Source organism: Anoplopoma fimbria, chromosome 23 (assembly GCF_027596085.1).
Source record: "Anoplopoma fimbria isolate UVic2021 breed Golden Eagle Sablefish chromosome 23, Afim_UVic_2022, whole genome shotgun sequence".
Taxonomy (NCBI): Eukaryota; Metazoa; Chordata; class Actinopteri; order Perciformes; family Anoplopomatidae; genus Anoplopoma; species Anoplopoma fimbria.
Genome location: NC_072471.1, coordinates 19,586,303 through 19,614,045, shown reverse-complemented (window position 1 = coordinate 19,614,045; position 27,743 = coordinate 19,586,303). Strand labels below are relative to the sequence as shown.

The 27,743-nt window shown below is 40.7% G+C and overlaps 2 protein-coding genes across 2 annotated transcripts in view; one reads left to right on the top strand and one right to left on the bottom strand.

The window, feature by feature from the left end:
• large1 (LARGE xylosyl- and glucuronyltransferase 1) overlaps window positions 1-11,486 on the top strand; it is a 99,546-nt gene extending 88,060 nt beyond the window's left edge. The window contains exons 11-15 of the mRNA XM_054624986.1: window positions 2,218-2,381; window positions 5,473-5,751; window positions 5,936-6,082; window positions 7,115-7,310; window positions 8,937-11,486. Coding sequence (XP_054480961.1) covers window positions 2,218-2,381; window positions 5,473-5,751; window positions 5,936-6,082; window positions 7,115-7,310; window positions 8,937-9,134 — 984 coding nt within the window. The 3' untranslated portion in view covers window positions 9,135-11,486. The remainder of the gene's footprint in view (window positions 1-2,217; window positions 2,382-5,472; window positions 5,752-5,935; window positions 6,083-7,114; window positions 7,311-8,936) is intronic.
• Window positions 11,487-23,695: 12,209 nt separating this feature from the next.
• The window catches only part of LOC129112385 (protein bicaudal D homolog 1-like), a 40,872-nt gene continuing 36,824 nt past the window's right edge, over window positions 23,696-27,743 (bottom strand). Inside the window, exon 13 of the mRNA XM_054624466.1 lies at window positions 23,696-23,749. Coding sequence (XP_054480441.1) covers window positions 23,696-23,749 — 54 coding nt within the window. The remainder of the gene's footprint in view (window positions 23,750-27,743) is intronic.

Sequence of the window (27,743 nt, the reverse complement as noted above, 5' to 3'; positions counted from 1 at the left end):
TAACACTAACCAATTAGATTTCATGCCTAAACCTTACCAATCCTTAAACATAGCGGTGTACGAAACAGCGTGTTTTGTGGTTTAGTGTGGGGGACTTGTTGCATGGACATACAGTATAAAAGCAAATATAATAAGAAATTGAGCTGTTCTTGACTGAATCTTTCTAATTAAATCATAAGTGTACAAAGGACGGTTATACAACTCAAAGATTTCCCATTTTTTTGGAGCATACCTTCAAATAAATACCAATGTTAGCTGGTGTTTATTGGCAATCACACTTAAATTTCCCTTAGAACAATTTTGTTTCAGCTCGCTCATGACCTGAACCTGTCTTTTTCCACTCGTAGCCATTTTAGCTTCAGCTTTAAACTCTGCAAGCTTTAAAGGATGAGGAAATTTTCCCTGTCCATCAAATGCCACAATATATGAGTTTTCTGAGTTCATTCTTGACGTTGGAAACAGCAGTTCACACAACAAACATACTTTGAGGTCCTTTTAGTCGCTGTTCTGGAGCTTTCGATTATATAACATGATATTCATTAGAAAATGAAGTTTGCCCTGTTGTCATTGGGACACCACATTCTTAAACTGGTTCAGTATTTATTGAGAATGCTGCAGACGACAGCTGCTTAACGGGTTGCAATGCAGTGTCTGACGTTATGGACAGAATGCTACAAAGAAATATAACCCTTCTGTTTTTGCAATAACAGATGGGATCAAGCAGAAGGTTATTTCTCTCTCGGGTTCTTTGCTAGTGTTTTATGGAAAATATTTATCAAATATACTCGGTTTGTTAAATCTGTTCAACATACAACATACTCATATTGAAACAAATGAAAGAATATACTCAACAAATGAAAGCATATACTCAACATATTAAAGCATATACTCAACATATTAGAGAATATACTTGACATATAAAAGAATATTCTCAACATACAGTACCAGTCAAAAGTTTGGACACCTTCTCATTCAAAAGTTTGGACACCTTCTCATTCAATGGTTTTCCTTTATTTATTTTTTTATACATTGTAGATTAATATTGAAGACATCCAAACTATGAAGGAACACATATGGAATTATGTGGTAAACAAACAAATGCTCAACAAACCAGAATATGTTTTAGATTTTAGATTTTTCAAAGTAGTTGAATGAGAAGGTGTGACTGGTACTGTATAAAAGCATATACTCAACATATTAAAGAATATACTCAACTTATTAAATAATATACTCGACATATGAAAGCATATACCCAACATATTAGAGAATATGTTCGACATATAAAATAATATTCTGGACATATTAAAGTTTATACTCAGCTTAATAAGAATATAGTCGACATATTAAAGCACACTCAAAGTGTAATGGAATGGAAAGTTAAATGGCATAATAGAGAAGGCATAGCTGGAGGACAATCAGTTGCTCCGTGGACCAGCTTGGTTTACATGTACACTGTTCGACTTTGCAGTAAATCTATATTCATATTGAACTCTATTGAATCTGCTCGTTGATAGAAGTTTTTTAACCAGTGTGGTAGAGGAACTGAAGACAACTGGCCCAGCTGAAGGTTTTCTCCCACAGCTGCCAGACACCTATAATAACAACCTGAGCCTGTCATTGCAAAAATAATTACTTTGTGAATGTACATTTACGGTGTGGAGTTGCCCTGTGCAATTACATTGCAACACTATTTAACGGCGGCCATCTGCAGGACCAGTTTCAGAAATTATTGTCCCCATTAGTTACTTAGACACAAAAACATGTGAAAGAAGGGTAGAACAAATACAGAAGTTACCCTTTAATGAGTCCAGGTTCACATAGACAAAAATGCTAATTACCCAACCAGAGTAGGCTTAGTTGAGCAGATAGCAGGTCGTCCATTAATCACAGGGTCTGATGCTTAAAAGAATTGCTCCTGATGGTTAGACCTTGCACAGTAGCTCTTTGCATCTCTTTATCAGTCTGTGTGAATGGGTAAGTGAAAGGCAAATTGTAAAGTGCTTTGGATTAAAGCATTACAAATGCAGTTTGTTTGCCCTGATATATGTGAAGTGATTAATGATTAGTCTATGCTCAACCTATTTCGATCATGGTGCACTTTTTGGAACAGAAAGCCACTGGCGGTCCGGAGACTGTGATGCAGCATCACCTTCAGTGGTTAACCTTCTTGTCCATAAAATGTCTTACTGTCTGTGTCTCTCTCCTCTCTGCCTGCAGCTTCAGAAGACTCTGTCAGAGCTGGACGAAGATGATCCTTGCTACGAGTTTCGCCGAGAACGTTTCACCGTCCACCGAACGCACCTCTACTTCCTCCACTATGAGCATGAACCAAGCTCTGACAACACTGACGTCACGCTAGTCGCCCAGCTCTCTATGGACAGGTACTGTTCTTCACCAACAGTAACAAAGCTCAGTCTGCTCAAAAGGTAGTCTGTTACAATATATGTTAATGCTCCACTTCACCTTAATGGAGACCCTAGTTCTGCAACAGCTGTGCTTGGGTTTGAAAGAGAGGACTCCAGGGTTCCAGTAGTCCCATATACAGCGGGTAAAATAAGTATTGAACACGTCACCATTTTTCTCAGTAAATATATTTCTAAAGGTGCTATTGACATGAAATTCAAACCAGATGTCGGTAACAACCCAAGTAATCCATACATACAAAGAAAACAAAATGAATAAGTTCAGAAATTAAGTTATGTGTAATAAAATGGAATGACAGGGCAAAGTATTGAACACGCTTACTGAAATTTATTTAATACTTGGTACAAAAGCCTTTGTTGGTAATGACAGCTTCAAGACGCCTCCTGTATGGAGAAACTAGTCGCATGCATTGCTCAGGTGTGATTTTGGCCCATTCTTCCACACAAACAGTCTTCAAATCTTGAAGGTTCAGTGGGCCTCTTCTATGAACTCTGATCTTTAGTTCTATCCATAGATTTTCTATTGGATTCAAGTCAGGTGATTGGCTGGGCCATTCTCGCAGCTTTATTCCGGTGTGTCAATCAAAAGGATCTACTGTAAATATAGTGTAGTATAGTTAAAGTATGGTTTCTAACTGGCTCTCAAGCTAATGCTCTTATACATAGAAATGATTGTGGAAAGGGACTTGAAATCCACAAAACTCCAAGACAATTATCTCCACCTCGACAACCTGTTGTTAATTCTATGGTTAAGATAAAGGATGTTAGTGTTTTACAGAGAAGAAATTGAGATTCATTTGGCAAAGTCAACAGAATTGTTTTTGCTGCTGCAGCCCCTCTAATCCTGTCTTAACTTGTTGTTTTCAGTTTGGTTAATGATGTCAGGGATATTGCAAGTCTGAAAATGACCCCATTTAATAGCTCTCTTTGAGTTCTTGCTGACTCAATAATGGTGGAGGGGCCGAATTTAGCCACAAGGTGCGGAGCATTTTCACCAACAAGACTTGGAGCCAGGCTGCTTGTTTGGTAAGCTTGGAATCTCTGCAGTAATTGAAGTAAGTGTAGTGACATGAACCTCCATCAACACAACATAAAAACTCCTGCTGATACCAACAACAGAATGATTGTTCTTTCAAGTGGTCTTATTATTTAACAAGATATTATTACAATTTAGCTGAAATTCCATGAATCTTGCCTCTGCTGACTTTGTTTTCCTGTCCTCTTATGTTACCAGTATTTAATTCTGTTTTGTTATCACAACCCATTAACCCCCTTGGGTTCATTCAACTCCCACATTATTCAAGCTGATGTACAATAAAAGGGTAGCTCATGGTGGACTAGGATGAGTATGTTGCTGAGACATTAGCTGCTCAGAGCGGGACATAAGAATGGGGGCCTTGGTTCCTCCATCTGTGCCCACACTATGGTTTCAACTAAAGATATCATTACCATGACCAGCCAGAAAGTCATGAATGTTTATGATAGTGGTTGCTAACAACCATCAGAATATGGGCTTCAGTATGCTTGAAATAAACTGCGAATGTTCCTTTGAGAATGATCGCTTTCTATGGGAGACATCCGACAGGCATGTGCCACAAAATGTAAACCTTCCCCACGTGCTGATTATGTATGAATCATTTTCATCTAATACACTGCCATGCATGGAGCCCATTCATACACCCAAGGGAATAAACCGTTGAATGAGCCCGTGGTTTGTTATGTCTCCCTTAAGGAAAGAGAAAACTCTAGCCCTGCTTTATTATTGTCAGTATGTTGTGTCTTCTGCTCAGCAATATATTATTGCAGAGTGTGTGTCAGCAGCATCACTTTGTTTTTGACTGTATCTTGTTTTATTAAGGCCCATGGTGGCACCGTGGAGGGAAATATTGGCTTTCTAGATCCAAAACAGCAACCCTCAGCAAATAACACAACCTCACCTTCGGATAGAATACCAAATGACTTGGAGAATACTGTAGTGATAATCATCCAGAGGAACTGGAGGGGGGAGGAAAGGAGATTGACAAAATTGGTTTTACAAATCAAAGCTACACGATATCTAAATACTGTACCTAACTGAGGGAAGTGAAAAATAGTAGCATCTGTGAATTTGCTTCCCCTCTCTATTAAGAGTGACTGACACTGAGCTAAGGCCGGCCTGAACAAAAATGTTTTCAAAGCTTGCCTCTTAAAGTAGTGAGTAAAGCCGAATCTAATGCATGAATCAGCCGTCCCAAGCTTTCCTAAATGTCACAACGATAAATATCAGGATTCCATCTGTTGTGGGACATCTCTTACTTTTTAAAGTCACAAAGAAACAAACAGTTGTAAACAGCCGCAGGGTTCAACACTTAGATAAATAAATACACGTTGTGATATTTTAAAAGTTTTGTTTTGGCATTTTTGTCATTAAAGGAAGATTTCATGTAGTGTGAGGTTCAGAGAATGTGCATTCAAAAGCTTATTTCGGATTAGAAAGTCATCTACCTCTTGAATGCAGATCAACAACCCTGTCTTCTAAAAATGACATTCCCATACAACTAAACTGTTATCAATTACTATATCAAAATTTATCCTGGATTGCAGTCGCAGTTTTAAGCATGTGGTTAATGTTGTAAATTGAAACAAAACAGCAAAACTACTTGATTAGTTTCAGTAAAAGATCATGGTTTGGCTAAAAAATAAGTATGTGTGTTATGAAATATAAGTTACATACATACATACATTAACTTTTAACGTAATGTTAAAATAAGTCAGAGTTGACTTTTCAATGCTTGTCCTGTGTTTGCTTGACCCACCCATCCGCCTTGTCCTCCTCCCTACGTAGACTTTGATTAGAAATATTTTGTCAAGCAGAAGGAAATGGCTTCCCTCGAAACATAAATGTAAAATTGTCAGATAACTAAAGCTAGCAGGACATCTTAGTTATTTTTTCACACAGGTTACTATTTCCATTGTCTCACACCAATAAATAAAAGTAATTTTCACATCTGGGCCCTGAAAGTGAAACATCTTTGTGATGTCACCCATTCCCGTGTCCCGCCCCCTGCAGGCTCCAGATGTTGGAGGCCATTTGTAAGCACTGGGAAGGCCCAATCAGCCTGGCCCTGTACCTGTCCGACGCCGAGGCCCAGCAGTTCCTGCGCTACGCTCAGGGTTCCGAGGTGCTGATGAGCCGCGGGAACGTAGGTTACCACATCGTCTACAAAGAGGGACAGTTCTACCCGGTCAATCTGCTGCGTAATGTGGCCATGCGGCACGTCAACACACCCTACATGTTCCTGTCCGACATCGACTTCCTGCCCATGTACGGCCTGTACGAGTACCTCAGGTAAGAGGAGAGAGACTCAGGGGGAAACCAGCTACGTTGGTAGTGTTGCTCATTGTTTTTTCTTACTTTCCTGTTTCAGAAAGACAATTGTGAATTTTTCTATTACATGTTTTATAGGATTTTTCAAATGCTTGCTTGAGTTATACACAGTATGTAATCCAGTCCTATGTGTGTTTGGTTGTAGGAAGTCAGTGGTGCAGCTGGACATGGCCAATGCTAAGAAAGCCCTGGTGGTTCCAGCCTTTGAGACGCTGCGATATCGTCTGTCTTACCCCAAGTCCAAAGCTGAGCTGCTCTCTCAGCTGGACATGGGCACACTCTTCACCTTCAGGTAAGCTACATCTGTTTCTGAAGCCAGCAATGTCTTCAGGCTTTCATTACAGCAGCTCATAATAATTCCCTGTCTGTGGTGCAGATGTTGCTACTCATATTTGCCACAATTGCTGCTGCAGTAGAGGTTAGAAAGGGAGGGCATGAATTGTATTTCTATCCAACTGGTTCTACTCTAGCTGCAGTGTGCACCAACACCAGATAGCACATATTTTTCCTTCAGAAACCAAGTGTACCCCACCCTAGTGTAGCCTGATCTTTATCACACTGTGCACAAATACCAGGTTAGACACAATGAATATACAGTACCAGTCAAAAGTTTGGACACACCTTCTCATTCAATGGTTTTTCTTTATTTTTATTTTTATTTATACATTGTAGATTAATATTGAAGACATTCAAACTATGAAGGAACACATATGGAATTATGTGGTAAGCAAACAAATGCTCAACAAACCAGAATATGTTTTATATTTTAGATTCTTCAAAGTAGTTGAATGAGAAGGTGTGTCCAAACTTTTGACTGGTTCTGTACGTAAACCTGTGCAGCAATCAAATGTTGATTTAGCTTTTGATCCTCAACGCTATGAATGAAGATTCCAACTATTCGGTACAGCCCTGTAATTGTCTAATATTGATGAGTTTCATATTGTGTATAGTGATCAGAAGGACACTCTGTTTTTTCTGACACCTTTTGATGCTGGCCGTTGACGGAGGATGCTGGATCAGTATTGCTTTGTAATTTTGTGAAAGGACAGGTATGCGGTCGGCGGACCCTCATACCTGAACATGACACCTGTGTCAATGTGAAAGTAGCAACAACGGTTGCGATGCTTTGTGCCGGGTGTAAGACAGGGCCCTATAAGTAAAGTCTAAACTTTTGAGACCATGATTAAGACAGAGCTTTTAAATCCAAATGCCACCTAATAATATAGAAACTATAAATGGCACTTCACTTTAGAAAGGCTGGATAGAGGAGCATAGTTCTTCACACTATAGTTTGATAAAAACCTTTTCTTCTTGCTTCCTCTAGGTACCATGTTTGGACTAAAGGCCATGCGCCAACTAACTTTGCCAAATGGCGGACAGCCACCATGCCCTACAGGGTGCAGTGGGAGGCCGACTTTGAGCCCTACGTCATGGTGAGGAGGGACAGTCCTGAATATGACCGCCGCTTTGTGGGCTTCGGCTGGAACAAGGTGGCTCACATCATGGAGCTGGATGCACAGGTAACTTAACCAACTCTTACTTCCTGTCTAACTGCCTAAACTGTCTGCTCAATGTCTCGGTATACTCCTTCTCCATGCTTTCATTTATGGTGTCTGCAGGTAATACAAAAATATAATCTTGAAATAAATACATTGTTGTAAAATCTATAATTATTTATCAGTTATTATCTGTAGTGCTAATAAATCAGCTTGGTGCTTCCAACATTTATTGCTGATTTACAGCTAAGCAGTAAATGCCCCTGTTGAAAGGTCACTATGCGTATAATTATGATGAGGCTTAGGTCAGGTTTGGAGGAAGTACTCAATATCTGTCTATCTATTTGCAGTGTTATTCATGAAATGCCAGCCCCTGGTCCAGACGTATCACAGTAAAGTCCATCCATCCACTATCTGTTACTGCTCATCCTTGGGTTCCAGGGAACAGAGCCAATTCCAGCTGATGAGGCAAGAGGTCAATCACAGGGCTGAAGGAGGATTAGTTGTGATCTTATCACTAAAGCTGCACCAAATATATTAAAAAAGGATGCCATTTGTATAGTTGATGTGAAAGGTGATGTTCGCAGAGATGAACCTCCAGGATAGTATCACCAGCTCTGCAGTTTGGTGCAGCAAAGAAATTGTACAATTTGCCCAACTTTCTTATCTGGTAACCGTCCTTGCTTGTGCTCATAAAGCGTGCTTTATTAAACAGTGACCAGTGATACCGACTGGTTAGTTTCACTTCAACAGAGTGGTGAGTTTAATATAAAAAGGAATTAGTTACAATGTGAACTTTTACAGAGGAGCAATAGATAGCATACTAACTGGAAACATTACAAACTGGTCTGAGATGTTCACTCAGGACAGGAGAGCTCTACAGAGGGTGATTAAAAGAGAACAGAAGTCTTTGGTATCATCTACTGATTATCAGTGATATTACTGAGAAGAGGTGCCTGTGAAGAGCCCAAAAAGTAATTAAAAGACAGACCCACCCAGCCACAACATCACCCTGCTGCTGTCTGGAAAGAGATTCAGAAGTAACAGCTGCCGTACATCAAACCAGAGCAGCTTCCTCCACATATCAATAACAATCATTCATTCTCCACCCTCCATTCAAAACATACTTTTGTTTTTCTTTATGTGTTTTTTAATGTAACAAAATGGGACTACTAATTGCATTTTATTAAGCGACCCTATGGTACAATTACAGCAGGTTGTCTTCCAATCAGAAGATCGGCGGTTCAACACCTGGCTCCTCCAGTCCATGTCAAAGTGCCCTTGGGCAAGACACTGAACCCCAAGTTAATCCTGATGAGAAGATGGCACCTTGCATGCTAGCCTCTGCCATCAGTGTGTGAATGTGTGGATGATTGATAGCATGTAGTGTGCAGTGCTTTGAGTGGTCGGAAGACTAGAAAGGAGCTATTTAAAGTCCAGTTACAAATCACCAATTATATAGCAGTTAGTGTTATCTTTATACTGAAACGTACAGTATGTAAGTAACAGTGGAGTTCAAAGGAATAGTGGTGGACACAAAAATGAATGAAAATGTTTCTCTGTCTCTGCTGGATGTGGACAAAAGTATTAATGCAGCTTTTTGTGAGGTGTTGTAATAAAGACACTCTTCCTGTCCTCCCCTCTCTACAGGAGTATGAGTTTGTGGTTCTGCCCAACGCCTATATGATCCACATGCCTCATGCGCCAAGCTTTGATATCACAAAGTTCCGCTCCAACAAGCAGTACCGGGTCTGCCTCAAGACCCTGAAGGAGGAGTTCCAGCAGAACATGTCGCGGCGCTATGGCTTCGCCGCCCTTAAATACATGACGGCTGAGAACAACAGCTAGCCACCATTGCAGACCCTCACTTCCCCGGCCCTGAACTACTGACACACTCCATGGGCTCGGGAAGGGGGGGGAAACAGACAGCCCAATGTGAGGCCATCAGGAAACTTTGAGACTATGTTAGAACGTTTGAGCCTGAGTGTGGGTCTTCATGTCCATTCTTTGTCCTCTGCTGTGGATGTAAAGCTGTGAAAGAGGACACCCGCTAGGCCCGGCGCCGAGCTCTGGCCTCGATATCTGACACACAGCGGGCGAGGAGAGCAGACATTCAATGCCATATTTGTAAGGCCAGTGACAGAGCTGTTGGCAGCGAGTAACATTACGTATGTATGCGTGTGAGTGTGTGTGCACGTGCAGGTAGATGAAAAGTGTGACTGTGTGTTTGTTCCTTCAGGACAGTGCTTAATAAAAAGCTTAAGGAGAGCAGAAGATGTGAAGCATTGTGGGCTAACATTCTGTTTGCGCGCCAACAAAAAGCAGCAGTGGTCTGACTGACTGACAGCACGCCCCGACTCAATGCAAATCGCCAAAGGGCGGGCGAGATAAGACAGAGCGGTAAACATGTCCACACAGATTTTGGAAATCTCATGTGACGGGTGACACACACTGAGATACTGAGGCGAGCAGCCAGCCAGCCGACCATCTGCTGCTGCTTAATGTTTTTCATAGCTGATGCCGATCAGAATAAATCCTCCTCCTCGTATGACAAGGGAAGTGAAGTGCGGAGATGGCTGGAGGTCATCCATGTGGTTAATATTCAGGATATCTCAACATCAGCCTGAGCGTGCTGCTAGAGAGTGTTCCCAGTGTTTGTTACCACTATGGAATCTGACAGCAGCCGGTGCAGCGGGCTGTTTGGTGTTTTTGAAATTAAGGCCAGTGCGGTCTGCACAAACACTCGCTGGACGTCCTGTCAGTTTGTGAAGCTGCCGCCCCACCACACTGAGCAGCACGAAGTAAAGACGCAACAATCACTGAGCTCAGTGTCATTTATCAGTGTGTTTACAGCCCTGATGGGTGGAGGGAGAAGGCGTAGAGTCTCTGAGGAGGACAGAAAGAAACTGTGTAAAAAATCAACGACTCGTAGTGTGGAGAGCCGCTCTTTCTTCCTTTCTCTCACTATTTCTTTCTCACCCTGGCCTCTAGTTCGATGATAGTAACACTGCAGCAGTGTGTGTTGCACTGCAGACACTTTCTACCCAGGTAAGACAGGAAACACACACAGTCGGTCACTATGATATTATACTCGTACTATATCATCACTGTTGAGCATGGACATCAGGACATCTGTTACTATATGATAAGAAAAAGTAAGATAAAGTCATAGATGGATGATAGATAACCGTCATATGATAGCATTGTTAGAAATAACATTAAAGAATGTCAATTACATCAATCTCCCTGTAATATTTAATATTGCATTCAATATGATGGCTTGAAATGATGAAGAAAAATCCAGATGGGATTGCAATGTGTCTCAGGTGACATTCAAGTCTGCTTCAATCCAGAGGGTGAAGCTGAGACACCTGAAGCTGTTTGGTAACTGACAGCAGAATAACTTTTTCAGTTACAACAGAAACTACCACCATTAAACACAAAGTCATTGATGCATTGCACAGATGGTATAGTGGTTAACCACTACAAGCGCTCACTCCGCCATGATCATAAGTGTAGAAATGGCTGGAGCTGCTTTCTTCCTTTTGCTTTATTGTGCCTGAGTTTCAGTGTAGCTTTAGCTGCCATCATCCCAGGTGATGGTAGAGTCCACTTCCACAGATAACATGACAAAGGAAGACAGGTGTACTTACACCTGTTCAAGATCAGATCAGTATCAAAGTCTAACCATTTTGTCAATTAAATCACATTTATTCTTATTGTCATGTTGGATGCATGTTGAAATGGACCGCTTGAGAAAGAAACACACTCATTAGAAAGTGTTTGTTCCATTGTGGAACTAGAGGCCTCCCTCTCTCTTTCTCTCTCTCTCTCTCTCTCTCTCTCTCTCTCTCTCTCTCTCTCTCTCTCTCTCTCTCTCTCTCCCTCTCAGTCATGACAGCAGTCTCTCACTCAGTCTCTCACTACAGGAAAGCTACAGAAGAGCTTGGTGCAGTCATGCGTGTGTGTGGGGGGGGGTGTTTGTGTGTGTGCGATCCTACATGTCTGTGCAGTGTGCAGTTGTGTGCAGTTTGACTCTGATTTGAATGTGTATGTGTGTGTGGCTTTGCGGGGCTGAGAGGAGCTGCAGTGTGTAAGTAGGTCAGTGCTGATTGGTGCTGCTACCTGAATAAAAGCAAAAAGGTCAAACACTCTGCTGTCACTTTGTTTTATCATTTCTGTCTTCTTGAGTATCAATTTAGCCTTGGGAACCCAAAGTAAAGAGGGATTCATGTGAGCTCTCACTGTCACAACTCTCTCTCACACACACACACACACACACACACACACACACACACACACACACACACACACACACACACACACACACACAGTAGAATGGTACACTTGTGTGTATTTATACACACAGGTGTTGGGGCACAAACAGTTATATAATGTTTCTGTATCTCCGGAGACTATTTTTCAAATCAGGCAGGAAAGATGCCACCAAGTTGCACTATGGGAAATGGAGGATACAGTGTTTTTCTGTAGCATGTCTCATATTAGGGACATGCAACTACCAGACATTAGTCGTATTTATAGAAAGGCAAAGTCCCTCTTCTTGCGGTGGACCTTATATTAGAGTTGCCCTATTATGCTTTTCCACTTTTCCCCTCTCCTTTAGTGTGTTTTACATATTCTTTACATGTAAAAGGTCCCTAGAGTGTAAAACCTGAAGTCCACGCCTAAAAGGAGTTACCCTCCCCCTCAGAAACACTGCTCCTGAGCTGCCTGAAACGGCTCCATTGAATTCTCTCCTTCACTTCCGTAACTTTATGAGGTCATAATGTTACAGAAGTGACGTAAAACTCCTACCAGCTAGTTTGGCCCTCAAACAACAAAAGAGAGGGACGGAGCTGAAGCTCCGGAGGAATAGTTTGTTTTTGGCAGCCGTCACCTCGAGAAGACGCTGTGCTCAGCTCTGCGAGGGGAAATGTCCTTTGTTTGGACTTCTGAAGGCGGATGAAATGAAGAAAAAGTGTCTACATTTAATTTTTAACACTTTGCCAGAGTAGTACAACGAAAACTTAATGTTGTGTTCGCTGCATTTGGCCGAGGACAGCTTTAACAGTGTTTTGAACCGCTCTGGAAGACGGGGCTGAATTCTGTTTGTAAGGGGCGGGACATTTCCAACACATGCGAAACGTTGACCAATCAGGGCAGACTTGTATGTCTGCGGAAGGAGCAAGTGCTCTCACAGATCATTTCAGAGAGAGGGTGAGAAGAGGTGTTGCGAACAGCCAGGATGAGAAAAACAAGCCTCATTATGAGCATTAACGCACGTAAACATGTTGTAACTGTAACTTGAGATAAAAATATGCACCCGGAAAATAGCATAATAGGGCCTGTTTATAATATAAAATATGGAAGGTAGTCAATGGATAATTTTGCAAATCACGAAATTTGGCCACTCAATTGTTCCTGAAGTTATATGAAATAGATTTTGGGGAAATGACATGGCTAGTTTGTCAGCTGTTTTATTTTATCTGATGCCAAATGTATACAGTATTATGTTCTGCTGTTGGGATATCTGAGGCTGAAGGAACAGTGGGCTGACCTGACTGAATGAAATGAGAACAGGGAGAGCATAGCACCCATTTTATCAGCTCCCTGGAGTCTGACTGTCCCTGGTAGAGACATTCCTTAACTCTCCTTTAATGAAGGTCTCACGACACCATTTTTCTTATCGGATAGGTTATTAAAAGTTTTACTGGGGCTGCTCATTAATTCAATTTAAAATTTAATGATTGAATTTCAGCTGACTTTTAGATAATCCATTCAGAGGATTGGATGAAGTTAGCCTTGCAGGGATGTACTGCGGCCTTTGATGCCACCAAGGCAGCTGTGTGTGTTTAGTAGAGCAATGCACATTGACAAGTTAACTGCAGTTAAAGCAAATATTTATTGGACTAACTACATAACTAAACTACTAAACAGAAAACAAATGAATAAATGAACAAAATGAATGGAATGAATAAAGAATATGATGGACAGTACAATGTATAATGACGAACCACATATTAATGAAAATGATTACATTTGTCCAGGTAGATTCAGTAAATCAAATAATTGAATAATGTTTATAAATTATATTTGTCGTTCGACATTTGTACATTTTTTTCTGTCTTGAAGTTTACTTGTGTAGTTAGTCCAATAAATATTTCATGTATAAAGAACTTGATCTCTTGATTTGTGTGTATATCAAATAACAGGTCACTGTACACCATGACAAGAACTTTGTAGCAACCCTGAGATTGAGATTCAATTAATTAATATCAAAGCTAGACGACCTTCTGTTTGCACGTTCTCACCGTGTCAGCGTGGGTTCTCTCCGGGTTCTCCGGCTTCCTCCCACAGTCCAAAGACATGCAGCTTAGGTTAATTGAAGTCTCTAAATTGCCTGTAGGTGTGGATGTGAGCGTGAATGGTTGTTTGTCTATATATGTCAGCCCTGCGATAGACTGGATAATGAATGAATGAAATTGAATCGTAATATAGAATGAAATAAACAATTGTACAGCATAGATAAACCTTGTTATTATGACAGTCAAACTATATGTAGATATATAAGTATAACAAATGAATAGATAAGATTAAACTCAACATGTCAGCACAAATCCCTGTCCAAAACCAGACACCAGAGATAATATCTCAAGGAATCATAGTATTGGATGGAGGTCCAGAGGAAGTCCAATATCCACATGTCAAAGCACTGTTCACAACAATGTGCAACATGTGCCTCGATAGACTCACAGCAGTGGGGTGCTGCCATGGCAAAAGAGTTAGTCCCATTATACTCCTGAACCTTTGAAGGACCATCAGTTTGGTCACCTTCGCTCAAATATCTGATATTTCCACCAGATGAGGGAGACAAACTTGCAGGAACAGATGATTGACAGATGATTGCATCCAGGACACATACCAAAAGGAGGACAGGGTGTTTCTCACCCAAACACTCTAGGGAAGGCCCGGATCTCATCACCATCTCATTTATTCATAGATCATAGATAAGGAAGGAAGCACTGAGACCCAGTGCTGGATTTCCTCTTTCTTCAAACACACATTCAACTCTTATATATGTTTCTCATATATGCCAAATAGTTTGATTAATAATATGCTTTACGCTGCAATGTGAAAGTGTCTGTCTGTGTTTATGTTCTCTCCAGGTTGTTTGGTCTCATGGTGAATCTTGGTTCTGTACTGACTCCTAGTGGTCACACAGACACAAATAAATCCATATAATCTAATACTTTATGCCACGACTAATTGAGCCTCCTGAAACAGGTCCTCTCTGACACCAAGAGCCCTGAAAATGAAAAACTTGGTAAAGGTGGCTGCTGTTTTGGATTGAATTAGAGTAATGCAAAGTGTTATACATTGCATTGCACATGTCTGTTAAAGTTGTGTGTTCATTTAAAACGACCTGATTACTTGACTTGATCTTGTGCTTCTTGAACTGTCAGACTTCTTCAATGATGCTGTGACTATTGGTCCTCTCTGGTTTGATGTTGTGCATATTCTTTACATTTTGTGATAATGGATTTATTGGTGCTCCATTAGATCATGTGACAGATCATGTGACACTAAGAATGCAAACCAGTTGGCTGAGCGGGACAGTTTATCATTAAATTTGGGAATAGCCAAAATAATCTTAACTAGGGCATCCCTTACTAGCTTTTTCTGGAATTTTCAACCACATGTTAAGATCTTCATCAATGAAGAGAAGTTGGCCCAGATGCCTTCATGTGGCCACAGTGTGGAATTGGTTATGTGGGGGTAAACAGCATGAACCATCTCCATTTGTTGTTTGCTTCAAGGCTCCACAACAAGCTAGTAAGTCTGATGAATTTATTTAAGTTTTAGCAAACAATTGTCATGGAGATGAGGTGACTTGATAGACCTTTTGTCAAACAAAAATATTTTCTCAAAAATCCAAGTTGTAATCAATCAGCACCTCCCTTTAAACATGTGGACATCTCTTGTATTAGTAGGATATACAGTTCCATATGAGACGCAATAATTATGAAACAAAACAATATCTTTTTTTTTTTTCAATATTTTACTTTACTTTAGTTAAGTGTGGCAAGGATATGGAAAATAAATCAGTTTAGTATTTAGGGAAACAAAACATATAAAGAGAAATTGAATGGATTGAAACTGTTTCAAGAGAAGGCTATTTTCCTCTAGAGAGAATGAACCACTGGATGAGAACTTGAGGATGAACAGCAGACAGTGGCTGCCCTCACTCCTCCTCACTGAAGAGTGTTTACAGATGGCCATGACAAAGGTAGGTAGGGCAATGGCCACATGGCGCTTGGAGCTGTCTCCCAAATGTTCAAGCGCATTCTTCTCACGTAGAACCATATTGGAGACAGTCTGGAGCGGGTCGATCGAGGCAATCAATCACCGTGGGCAGGCCTTCCCTCATGGACAGCACAGCTAGCAGCAACATGCACACAGTTTATTTACCAATGCCAAACTACTCCTCTTATATCACATGCCCTGGGAGTACAGGATCACCATCTCCTCCTGATGCACTGATTGGTATTAACTGTAATAAATCTGTGCTTTTAATCTCAAATGTTTTTGACATTTGAGATTAAAAGCAGTTAATCTGTTTCAAGGCTTTCCCCACACTGCTAAAAGGAACATATTTGAACAAGCCAAAAAAAGAATTGTGATTTGTGAGTAGCTGTATAATATAAACACCTCTTCAGGTTCGGCCTTGTCATTATGGTTATGGTAAGAAAATAATATATTTGGCTGGGTAATAAAATGTGAAAAAAAGGATTACGAATATGTCCTAGCTTCATTTTCTGCATCTATGGTTGGTGGTAGGCAGTAATGCTTACTTAATGGTAATGTTAGGGAATAAAAAAGACAGTAACAGGTGGTGCTGATAGTCTGCCTGCTGTGAAGAAGCGTGGGCTCCCCTTCCCCTCCACTGCAGTCAGTCACTGATCATTATACACTTGTGGCCTCTAGTGGTTAAACAATGAAACCCCAAAACAGACATGGCTACTGCAACTCAGGAGTTCTTCTCCAACACCACAAAGTGGGGTGTGGTCAGGGGAAATGTTAAAATAAAATCAAGGGTTTTATCATTTAATTTTGCACTTAAAGTTTCTGGAAATTTTAGCCTAAAAATCTCTTATCTTCTTAGCTAAAATTATTTGTTTCTTGATCATATTAGATACGATAAAATACTATAATATCATATCATAGAAAGGGATGGAGAAAGGCAAACATGTCTGCAGACACATTACCTAATCAACAACCTATCCATCACTCATAGGAAATGCTCTCAGAACAAATCCAGGAATTCCAGAAATATTGAACATGCATTGCTACCATTTAGGCTACTTGCTCCTTCACCGTCCAAATCTGTTTATCACACACAAAAAATCCTTTCATACACAGAAGCAAATGATACATTTAGATAAATAAAATGTAAATTTAGGAGGACTCACAAATCTGACAGCAGATACGCAGCATAAAGAAGCACTGCAACAGAACAAGTGTTTATACACCAACCATTATACATAATGCTATCAGAATAATGCTATTTTGTCACGATTATGGTTTTAGTTTAATGGGTTTCCTGTTTTATTTTGAAGTTCCCTGCCTCTTGTGTCTTGTGTTCACTTCCCTTCTTGCCTTTGTATGTTTTTCCCGCCTTTTTTTAATTGTCTACCCCGCCCCTGATTGAATCCACCTGTGATGTATTAGTCTTGTCAGCCTTGTTCCCTTGTGTTCTCTCACCAATCACCTTTCAGCTTGCCTTAATGTCTGCCCACCTGTGTCTTGTTGTCTGATTAGTTTGTTGTGTATTTATAGTCCTGTCTTTTGTCTGCTAGTTGTTGGTTCGTCTGTTATGTCGGCTGTATTCCTGCCTTATTCCTGATATGTCGCCTATGTTCCGATGGATGTCCCTTGTGTCGTTTCATTTTGGATTATTTTTTACTACTTTTGTCATTACCTATGAGTAAGTTTTGTTTTTGGAATTAAATCGCCTTTAATTATTCCTCTGCACCTCGTGTGTCTGCATTTGGGTCCATCTCCTGTTGCCACTTTGGTAAAACCCTGACATATTTTGATTTTGGAAACAGTTCAGTCTTTCATGTAGACCCACCCTTAGGCTTATATCGGTAAAAAAGACAAATACATGTTTGTGACACAAAACAAATGCAAACACTACAGTAAACCAAGCCAACACAAAATATCTAAACAAAGAAATAACTAATGGATAGGGAAAAAAACTGGAGAATAGAAGTGGTCTAAGGTAAAGCCTTGAGGGACGCCTCTCTGCTGACTAAGAAATCTGATTAACACTCCTTAAAAATAACGCATTTGTTTCTGTTGTGAAGTTACTATTAAGCCACAGCAATGCATGTTGGGCATACAATAAAAAGGCACTAAATAAATAAAATAAATCCAATAAAGCTTCCTCACTTTTACCAAAATTATGATATTCTTTCTTCCACATGGAAGCAAGCAAACTCCGACTTTAGATATTCATTAAAAGAATAATTATATCACCAATGTCGATGTTTTCCTTCAGTCTTTTCCTTACAGTCAGAAGGCAGAAAAGAGAAAAGCAATTGTGAGTAAGAGAAGTTTATTTTGGATTTGAAAGGGAGGCTTTTCAGGGAAAATGTCTGAAACAAATATATTACAACAATATTGCTTATTAATGCTGAATATTCTCTTCTTCACAGGTCCATCTTATGTCACGTAAATGACAGTATCATCCTGTACAGTAGAGGACAGTCATGTAAAATCTTAGAAATGAAAATTACTCAAATCTTACCCTTATTTATGTTGCAGAATTCAGTCTGTAAAAGCCTTTGTCTGTTCCCTCACAGACAAAATACAGGTACACTTGCAGAATGAGGCCCCTTTATATTCCGTTGCTGTACAAAATGGTAAAGTCATGAAGGGAGTAAACTCCCTCATTATGTCCAACCAACATCAGCTTCATGCCAGAGCCTGATCAAAACTCCACCCTGCAGAAAAAGCATGGGGGGTTTAGATTTCTAAGAGCCTGAAGTCAAGTAAAGTTCAATAAGGCAATCGCAAGTGGTTTTCACATGGATTGCATTATTTTCCTCCCCAGACTCCAGCTCATATCCAGTTAGGTCCCGTTGGCAGTTAAGAGGGTGCTGCAAGCATTCGTGGATTAATTATAAAGTCCTACTTCAGTGTGAAGTGACATCCAATCACTGTCAACTCCACAAATAGGGCATGATGAATACGGATGCACCTTTAGCTCTTTTTTCAGCTTTTGCTGTAATGCATCAGTCACACACAACAGGTCTTTTGGAATGCATTGCTTCAGTTTGTGCTTGTCATACAGGGTGATTAATAAGCTGACTTTTGAGTAAAAGGGACAAAAACATGGAGAATGCTGGGCTCTACATATGGGTTAAAAAGAAGCATCAGAACACCAGAACCTCCACAGCTGCAAATGCTTTATGAAATGCACACAAGATATATGGTGCAATTCTGTTTATGATACACAGAAATGTTTATGGTGACACAAAATAACAATGGTGGGCAACATAAAAAGAGGATTTGATTACATTTGATTTTGATTATTCAAATCACCAAAACTGAATGGCTGAATTTGTGGATAAATAGGTTCTGCAGTTCTGGCAATGGCTGTGTCAGTAGGTTCATGTGGCTCAGCAGGCAGCATCATCTCTGCTCCTTCAAAGCCATGTAAGTGTGAGCCAGGCACTCTCCGTTAACAGCATTGAGGTTCAAGGGTGGGCACGAGTCTTCTGGGTCAACAGTGTCACAGGTCAGGGGTCAGGTGTTGTGTTCCACAGAGATCGAGGACCCACAGGCGAGTGAGGAAGCCTGACAGGAGGCACTCATGGTGGGCGGATCGAGGTTCAGTGATCCACAAGGGTCCCCACACTGCTGCTGAGAACAAGAGAGCAAGGAGTAGAGAGCATGGTTGACCTACTGTGTATAAGCATCCAGGGGTTTTACATAGACCATAATGCATAGCAGCCATCTGTAGTAGCTACTTGTAGCATAGGAATACCATGTGTTTATGGTAAAAAAAAAAAAATGTAAATGTATTTAGTTTTTGTAAACACGTACATTGATCATATGTAGGAACACATAATGCTCATTTGAAGTAATTACTGTACAGGCTCCTAAACTCTTTACAGTTTTATAGCAATTTAGTTATATATGTACATTATTCATGTCATGTGCTGTGCTTAGCATTTAAAGCTAGGGTAGGTAATATTGAGAAACGGGCAAGAGTATGCTTGATTTTCAATTTTAATTTCAATTTATGTGTATAACTAAATTCACAAATTTGCCTCAAAGGGACAAAGTCTCCAAGTCTTCAACACCGACAGCTCGTCCCTTCAGGCCTCCCTCCAAAGACACTCCCCAGAATTATCAATATAAACAACCAACATGGCTACTGTTAGTACTCACAGCTCCTAAGATAGCAGCTTGTGGAAGACTCTGGTGACAAGCAGGTGATGAGTGAACGGAAAGAGTGCAGGTAGGTAGACAGGTAGGTAGGTAGGTAAATAGACAGGAAGGAAGACAGACAGACAGGTAGGTAGGTAGACAGTTAGGTAGTTGGACAGGTAGGTAGGTAGGTAGGTAGGTAGGTAGGTAGGTAGGTAGACAGGTAGGCAGACAGACATGTAGGTAGACAGGTAGGCAGACAGACATGTAGGTAGGTAGACAGGTGGGTAGAAAGGTAGGTAGGTAGGTAGGTAGGTAGGTAGGTAGGTAGGTAGGTAGGTAGGTAGGTAGGTAGGTAGGTAGGTAGAAAGATGGGTAAACAGACAAGTAGGTAGACAGGTAGTTAGTTAGACAGGTAGGTGGGTAGACAGGTTGGTAGTTAGCAAGTAGGTAGACAGACAGGTAGGTAGGTAGACAGGTTGGTAGTTAGACAGGTAGGAAGTAGGTAGGTAAACAGACATGTAGGTAGGTAGGCAGTTGGGTAGGTAGGTAGGTAGGTAGGTAGGTAGGTAGGTAGGTAGGTAGGTAGGTAGGTAGACAGACAGACAGACAGGTTGGTAGTTAGCAAGTAGGAAGTAGGTAGCTAGACAGGTAGGTAGTTAGACAGACAGACAGGTTGGTAGACAGGTTGGTAGGAAGATGGGTAGGTAGACGGACAGGTATGTAGACAGGTAGGCAGACAGGTAGTTAGTAGGTAGACAGACAGGTAGGTATACAGACGGGTAGGTAGATAGGTGGGTATACCTTATAACATTGCTGTGATGCCCAGATACCAGATTTTTTTTCAGAGCATTTCATTTATTGATTGCTGTCAGGACAACAAATATAACAAAAAATACTTTTGAAGAAGATTACCAACCCTAGCTTTAAAGATACAAGAAATCTGATTGAGCACCATAGCAGGGGTCGAGAACCTCCTGATGTCACTCAAACCAAATGCTCATTAGGCCTACTACATTGACCAAGGCCTCCAAGGTAACAGAAGAATAAACAGTCATGTACTGTATATTTCAGCCAGAGCTGCTTTAATAGACTGGAAACACTGAAATCGCTGTTAAACAGAGGTTGTGAGTTGCCATTTATAAAGTCTTACTACTTCTTAAATGTCAGTCACACATCAGGGACAAGTGCTCCATATGTACAAGACTCCCTCATCTTTGATGAAACATGTTCCCACAATTCACAGGCAAAAGAAGTTCAGCCATCAACAATCTGTTCAGTAAACTTCAGAAAACGGTCTTCTTTCTCAGAGAACTCACAGCTGACATCCTGTGACCATGCCGGTTCTCTGAGTGTGTGCTCAGGGAACAACAAGGCTCTGCATAGAGAATGGACAGACTAGATATGCTCAGGATCAACCAGCATGGACTATACAGTGGGTACGGAAAGTATTCAGACCCCTTTAAATTTTTCACTCTTTGTTTCATTGCAGCCATTTGCTAAAATCGAAAAAGTTCATTTTTTTCGCATTAATGTACACTCAGCAACCCATCTTGACAGAAAAAAACAGAAATGTAGAAATTTTTGCAAATTTATTAAAAAAGAAAAACTGAAATATCACATGGTCATAAGTATTCAGACCCTTTGCTGTGACACTCATATTTAACTCACATGCTGTCCATTTCTTCTGATCCTCCTTGAGATGGTTCTACTCCTTCATTGGAGTCCAGCTGTGTTTAATTAAACTGATTGGACTTGATTAGGAAAGGCACACACCTGTCTATATAAGACCTTACAGCTCACAGTGCATGTCAGAACAAATGAGAATCATGAGGTCGAAGGAACTGCCCAAGGAGCTCAGAGACAGAATTGTGGCAAGGCACAGATCTGGCCAAGGTTACAAAAGAATTTCTGCAGCACTCAAGGTTCCTAAGAGCACAGTGGCCTCCATAATCCTTAAATGGAAGAAGTATGGGATGACCAGAACTCTTCCTAGACCTGGCCGTCCAGCCAAACTGAGCAATCGTGGGAGAAGAGCCTTGGTGAGAGAGGTAAAGAAGAACCCAAAGATCACTGTGGCTGAGCTCCAGAGATGCAGTAGGGAGATGGGAGAAAGTTCCACAAAGTCAACTATCACTGCAGCCCTCCACCAGTCGGGGCTTTATGGCAGAGTGGCCCGACGGAAGCCTCTCCTCAGTGCAAGACATATGAAAGCCCGCATAGAGTTTGCCAAAAAACACATGGAGGACTCCCAAACTATGAGAAATAAGATTCTCTGGTCTGATGAGACCAAGATTGAACTTTTGGCGTTAATTCTAAGCGGTATGTGTGGAGAAAACCAGGCACTGCTCATCACCTGCCCAATACAATCCCAACAGTGAAACATGGTGGTGGCAGCATCATGCTATGGGGGTGTTTTTCAGCTGCAGGGCCAGGACGACTGGTTGCAATTGAAGGAAAGATGAATGCGGCCAAGTACAGAGATATCCTGGAAGAAAACCTCCTCCAGAGTGCTCAGGACCTCAGACTGGGCCGAAGGTTCACCTTCCAACAAGACAATGACCCGAAGCACACAGCTAAAATAACAAAGGAGTGGCTTCGGAACAAGTCTGTGACCATTCTTGACTGGCCCAGCCAGAGCCCTGACCTAAACCCAATTGAGCATCTCTGGAGAGACCTGAAAATGGCTGTCCACCAACGTTCACCATCCAACCTGACAGAACTGGAGAGGATCTGCAAGGAAGAATGGCAGAGGATCCCCAAATCCAGGTGTGAGAAACTTGTTGCATCATTCCCAAGAAGACTCATGGCTGTACTAGCTCAAAAGGGTGCTTCTACTCAATACTGAGCAAAGGGTCTGAATACTTATGACCATGTGATATTTCAGTTTTTCTTTTTTAATAAATTTGCAAAGATTTCTACATTTCTGGTTTTTTCTGTCAAGATGGGTTGCTGAGTGTACATTAATGCGAAAAAAAATGAACTTTTTCGATTTTAGCAAATGGCTGCAATGAAACAAAGGGTGAAAAATTTAAAGGGGTCTGAATACTTTCCGTACCCACTGTATCTATCATTTGGATTTTCCCCTGAAGATGGCACTTGATTAAAAGTCAGAGGATCACCAAAGGTATCTGAATTCATCCTGAGAAGACGATGAATGTCTGCACCAAAACCCCTAATGTGAACCTCATGGTGGCGCCAGAGGGAGAGTCAAATAACGATGCTCGTCAGTGGCCCTAAGCTGAGAACTCTGACGTTCTAGGTTCCCCTCTAGCGTCAGTATTGGATGTTTCGGAGACAACCTGTCAATATACACTTTTTACAAAGTGTCTTTTTAAAATATACTTTCATATTCACAGGAAACACACAGTAGGTTTACTTGTTTAGGCTCAGGAAAAGGTGGTTTGTAATGATGTTTCTTACATTATTGGCGTGGGTAAAGTACATAAGTTACATAACAAAACTGCTGTAAAATAAGTCCACTTTGACTTGATTTCACACAGGACACGAACAGCAGTCTCCCAGGTGAAAGTCCCGTGTGTGTCACACAGATCAAACCCCCCTCCTTGGACTTCCTTGCTCTTTGTACCACAGCAGTTGCTCTGATGTCTAATAATGACGCAAATGGGTGCGTCTAATACAGACGCTGAAGGATGCCTGGATGCTTCAGTAAAGGTAAATGGTTGGCATTGCATTTATGTAGCTCCTTTTCTAGTTTTGCGACCACTGAAGTGCTGTACACTAAGTGTCAACTTTACCATTCAAACACATTCATACACTGGTGGTAGAGACTGCTATACCATGTGCATCTTTATGGCAGACCGGGCTTGGGGATAACCAAAGTAAATGAGACTTCTCCTCTGGGAACCTTGAACGTCTGAACAAATTTCATCATTAATTACCTCCCCGTCTCTAGGGTATGCTGTGTGACCATGAGGATGCTTTACCTGTGAAAGGAGCTGAGGGGACCCTCAGCTGTGGGGAGGGTACGAGGAACGGCACTGTGGCAGAAGGCTACTGACGATCTGCAAGAGACTGACACTGTTAGATAGACACACTGCACAGAGATACACTGTAAATATTTCAGATATAATAATGAAAGGTAAAAAATGCTTGTCCAAAGAAAAACAAAAACTGCCCACAAATCAGAAAGCTTAAAGGGTAACTCAAAATTTCTCATGCTGCATCTTCGCATTGCATGGAGTTCAACTTTTACCAGCCAAGTCGCAGTCTCAACCAATAGCAAAGATGTGGTGTGGTTGACTCCACTTGGCACTGCCCACATTCAGCAAAAATATGGCCTCGGCAGGTGACCATCCCTCATCTGTATTCTTGCATGTGTTACTGTGCCTTAATCAGGCAATTGTGCACTCTCAACATACGTCCATGAAAAGTGCAGTTTTTTTTCCACTGAGAGAGGAATAAAACGTTTTTATTTACCTTTCACTTGATCCGGTTTGCTTGATTTACAATGTCATGGCTGAATATTCAGCTGACCAATGTGAATAGGGCAAACCTCATTTTCAAAACCTAACGATATTTTCAGAATGATAATATACTTAAGTGACATTTGGTTGGACACAATATCAATTCGATTGGATCAAGGTAAATGTAAATAAAAATACTTTATTTATCTTTGGGGTTCTTTCCATGATGTTGTCAGACTCTTAAAATAACAAACTGACCTGTCTGCAGCGTTTGTCATCAATACTGGACCAGTTTCATAACCTGTTGTCCCTATTAGTCTTGTATTTCGTGTTTTGACGGCAAGTTTTTATATTGTTTGATAGTTTTTTTTTGTGTGATATTGGTCTTGGTAAGAATACTGTATGAACTTGAACTACAAATGGATATTATGGGAAAACAATATTCCTTGTATAGAATAATGAAGGAGAATGATGATTAACCGTCCAATTACAAAATACAACAAACAGAGTATTAATGTATAGATATTTACATTATATATTAACATACTGTACAGTTAAAGCTTTAAAATACTTGTACACGTGCATATAAAGTGGTCAGAAAGCAACAGACATCGGACACATTGAGTGGGATGACATCTAACAGTGTGGATGTTACAGCAGGGCGTTAGCTCAGAGGAGCTGCTTACAGAATGCTACCTCTCAGCATGACCAAGGAAGGTTCTTATTACAATCAAATGAAACTGTGACTTCACAGTGTTGTGCGCAATATTGCAAGGTGATACAGTGACAGGAGACTGGAGTTTTAGTTAGACAGACATTTCTTGAAAATGATTTGATTTTGAATGCAGGGGGTGGAGCCACAAAGCCACCTTTCTCAGGATTAGACTGAGGGCCAAAACAGACACAGGGCAAAAAGAAAACTACAAGTTTATGCAATGTTGCCAAAGTGTTAAATTTTCCTTAGGCCGGTGGGGCTCATCAACGGTGCATTAAAGTTATCATGGATGTATTTAACAATTCCAATCCAAACATGGCGGCCAACTGATTCCGATCAAAGCTAAAATTTATCGCGGGTATGTTTTTTCTTTCATTTTAGAATGAAACACTTCATAATTTTGGGTAATTTTTTGTATTCAAACATTTACAGTAGCCATGAAATTTTTCCATTAGAGCAATGTGCAAACTTAGATTTATGTCATCATAACTGTGGGTTTCTCTCTTATCCATGATATCCACCCAGACTCTCTCCTTATGTCATCTTCCCAACTTTAAACTGTATCTCTGCTGTCCTTTGCGCCTGTTATTACAGCTATATGTGGGCCAGCCACAAGTCGCCTCAGGTCAACCTGCAAAGGTCTTGTGCTTGTAGGGAAACAATGATTTCACCTGTAGTTTAAAAATGTGTAATCCTCGTCTAGACACTGTTACACTTACACTGTGTTATAAGGCTGGATATTGAATCCCTTGTGTTTGTGTTTCTTACATCTGCAGCAGAAGCCTGGAGTTAGATTCTTGCTTCATACTTTAAGTATCCGCACCACTGTCAATGCTGAGAATAATCTTCAAACATCTACAATTCCACCTACATTGTTACAAGCACTCCATTGATGCAGATCCAAATTTAGCAATATATGGTACTTTTTCAGCAATGATAGCTTCAGTCTCTCTGATTGAGGGACCAACCTTGAGAGGACCCAAATACATAAGGACATTAGGCGTCCTGTGTGGCTTTTCTACAGTTGTGGTATACAGGTTTATTGGTTATCTAGTTAGTGCAGCAACCCAGTCGCCAGATCATGTTGACATTGTACATTTCTGCAACATTAATACATTAATACTTTTCATATCAGCCTCGTCTCACGCTTGCAGGAACGCAAAATGCCACAGGGTTAATGTTGTGAAACGACTGGTGAACAAAACTACTTGGTTAAGTTTAGAAAAAAGTTCAAAGTGCGTGGTAAAAGAATAACATGACAATAGAATGTAACTTGTGTGAATAAATAACAACCACCCTTAGGTACATAACAAGCGTAGAGTCATCATCTACTTTTGGATTAACACAGGACATGAAGAGCGGTCTCCTGGTTGTCTGTCGCATGTGTTATATTCTTTATTATACCACCGACTTTCATTACTCTACATACTACATTGATTGCTCAGACCGAATTAAAAAAACATCCACATTACATGTAATCCGTGGTTTGCAGGAATGTGAAATGTCAAACATTTTTCTTTGCGACTGTGCTAAGTGTAACTGCCTTTGAAAATTTCTAACCAAGAGCTCTTCCAAAGTATTAAACTGCCATGGTCACAAATGTTTAAGTCAGACCCTCATCTATACCACTTGTTTCTTGGTTCTGCGCCACTAAATTTTAAACCAAATCAGATGATTTTTCTGTGAGGACTAGCTCTTTCTAAAATGTCTGTATGGGAAAACTCCCTACCGTGGACTGTAATGAAGCCGGCTACTTGCTTCAAAGCAATAATGGAAAAATTTTGGGAACACAATCATAAAAAGTGCTGAAATCAATACTGTCTCCAATACAATATTGAAGGGAAAGTATGTCATTATCAGATTAAACAAAGAATTTTCAAACAGTAATATTTCTCTCCAACCCTACTTAACATTTATTTGACCTTCATTTATGAAGCCGTATCATTCTCTCCAGAGATGGCTGCCCAAATGAGTACACCAATGAAACTGCAGCCGGGCTGGTTAAGCTGTCAACTTTACCAGGGGTCCCATCAGAGGGAAACCCTGACACAGTATTGGAGTGAAACCTTACACCTGGTATTCCATTAGGTGTACCATGGGGCAGATAACAACATTTGACAGACCTCAGGTTGTCTCTCATTGGTTCCATTTTCACATGTTCGAAATTTAGCAGTTGGTATCTTGGCAGGGAGAAGTGTGTCACTGTGTTTGTGTGACTTATCTGTGTGGCCAGAGCAAGGGTATCACAGAGAGGGGGTCACACTGGTTTCCTTCTTTTACCTCAACCAAAATATAGGTTACGCCCACACAAGATGCTAGTGTTCTTTAAATTTCAGCGTACTTTTGAATGACCTCAACCAATTAAACTTGGATGTTCATTTGAGATGTAAATTCCTGACTAGCTGACACAGCAAGTTTCCATGACTGAAGGTGTGTTATTAGGAGACCATACTGTTTGGTGAGCTCATTCTTAAAACTCATCAACATTACTGCTGACAATTTTCTAAAATCTCACTGTAGTGTTTTACATTTGTGAAGGCTTTCCCTTCTTCCCAGGCAACCATTAATTTGTCATTTCACTACTGCGTTATTCAGATTAACTTGAAGTGCTTTGCATTTCCACAGAGCAACAATGTAACTAACAACAGATGATAGCTGACATGATGTTCTACCTCACTGTCTCCTGGAACATTTCAGTCACTGAGTGGATCCCAACATTTGTAAATGGTAATAATAGAACATTCCACTTTTAGTGTCCCAGATTCCCTGGACAGAATTTATTATCAGAAGGCTTTTATTCTCCAACTCTGTAATTATAAGCATGACTCCGTAAAGAGTACCAACTTCTTAACCGTTTCCTGTCTAAAATGAATATGG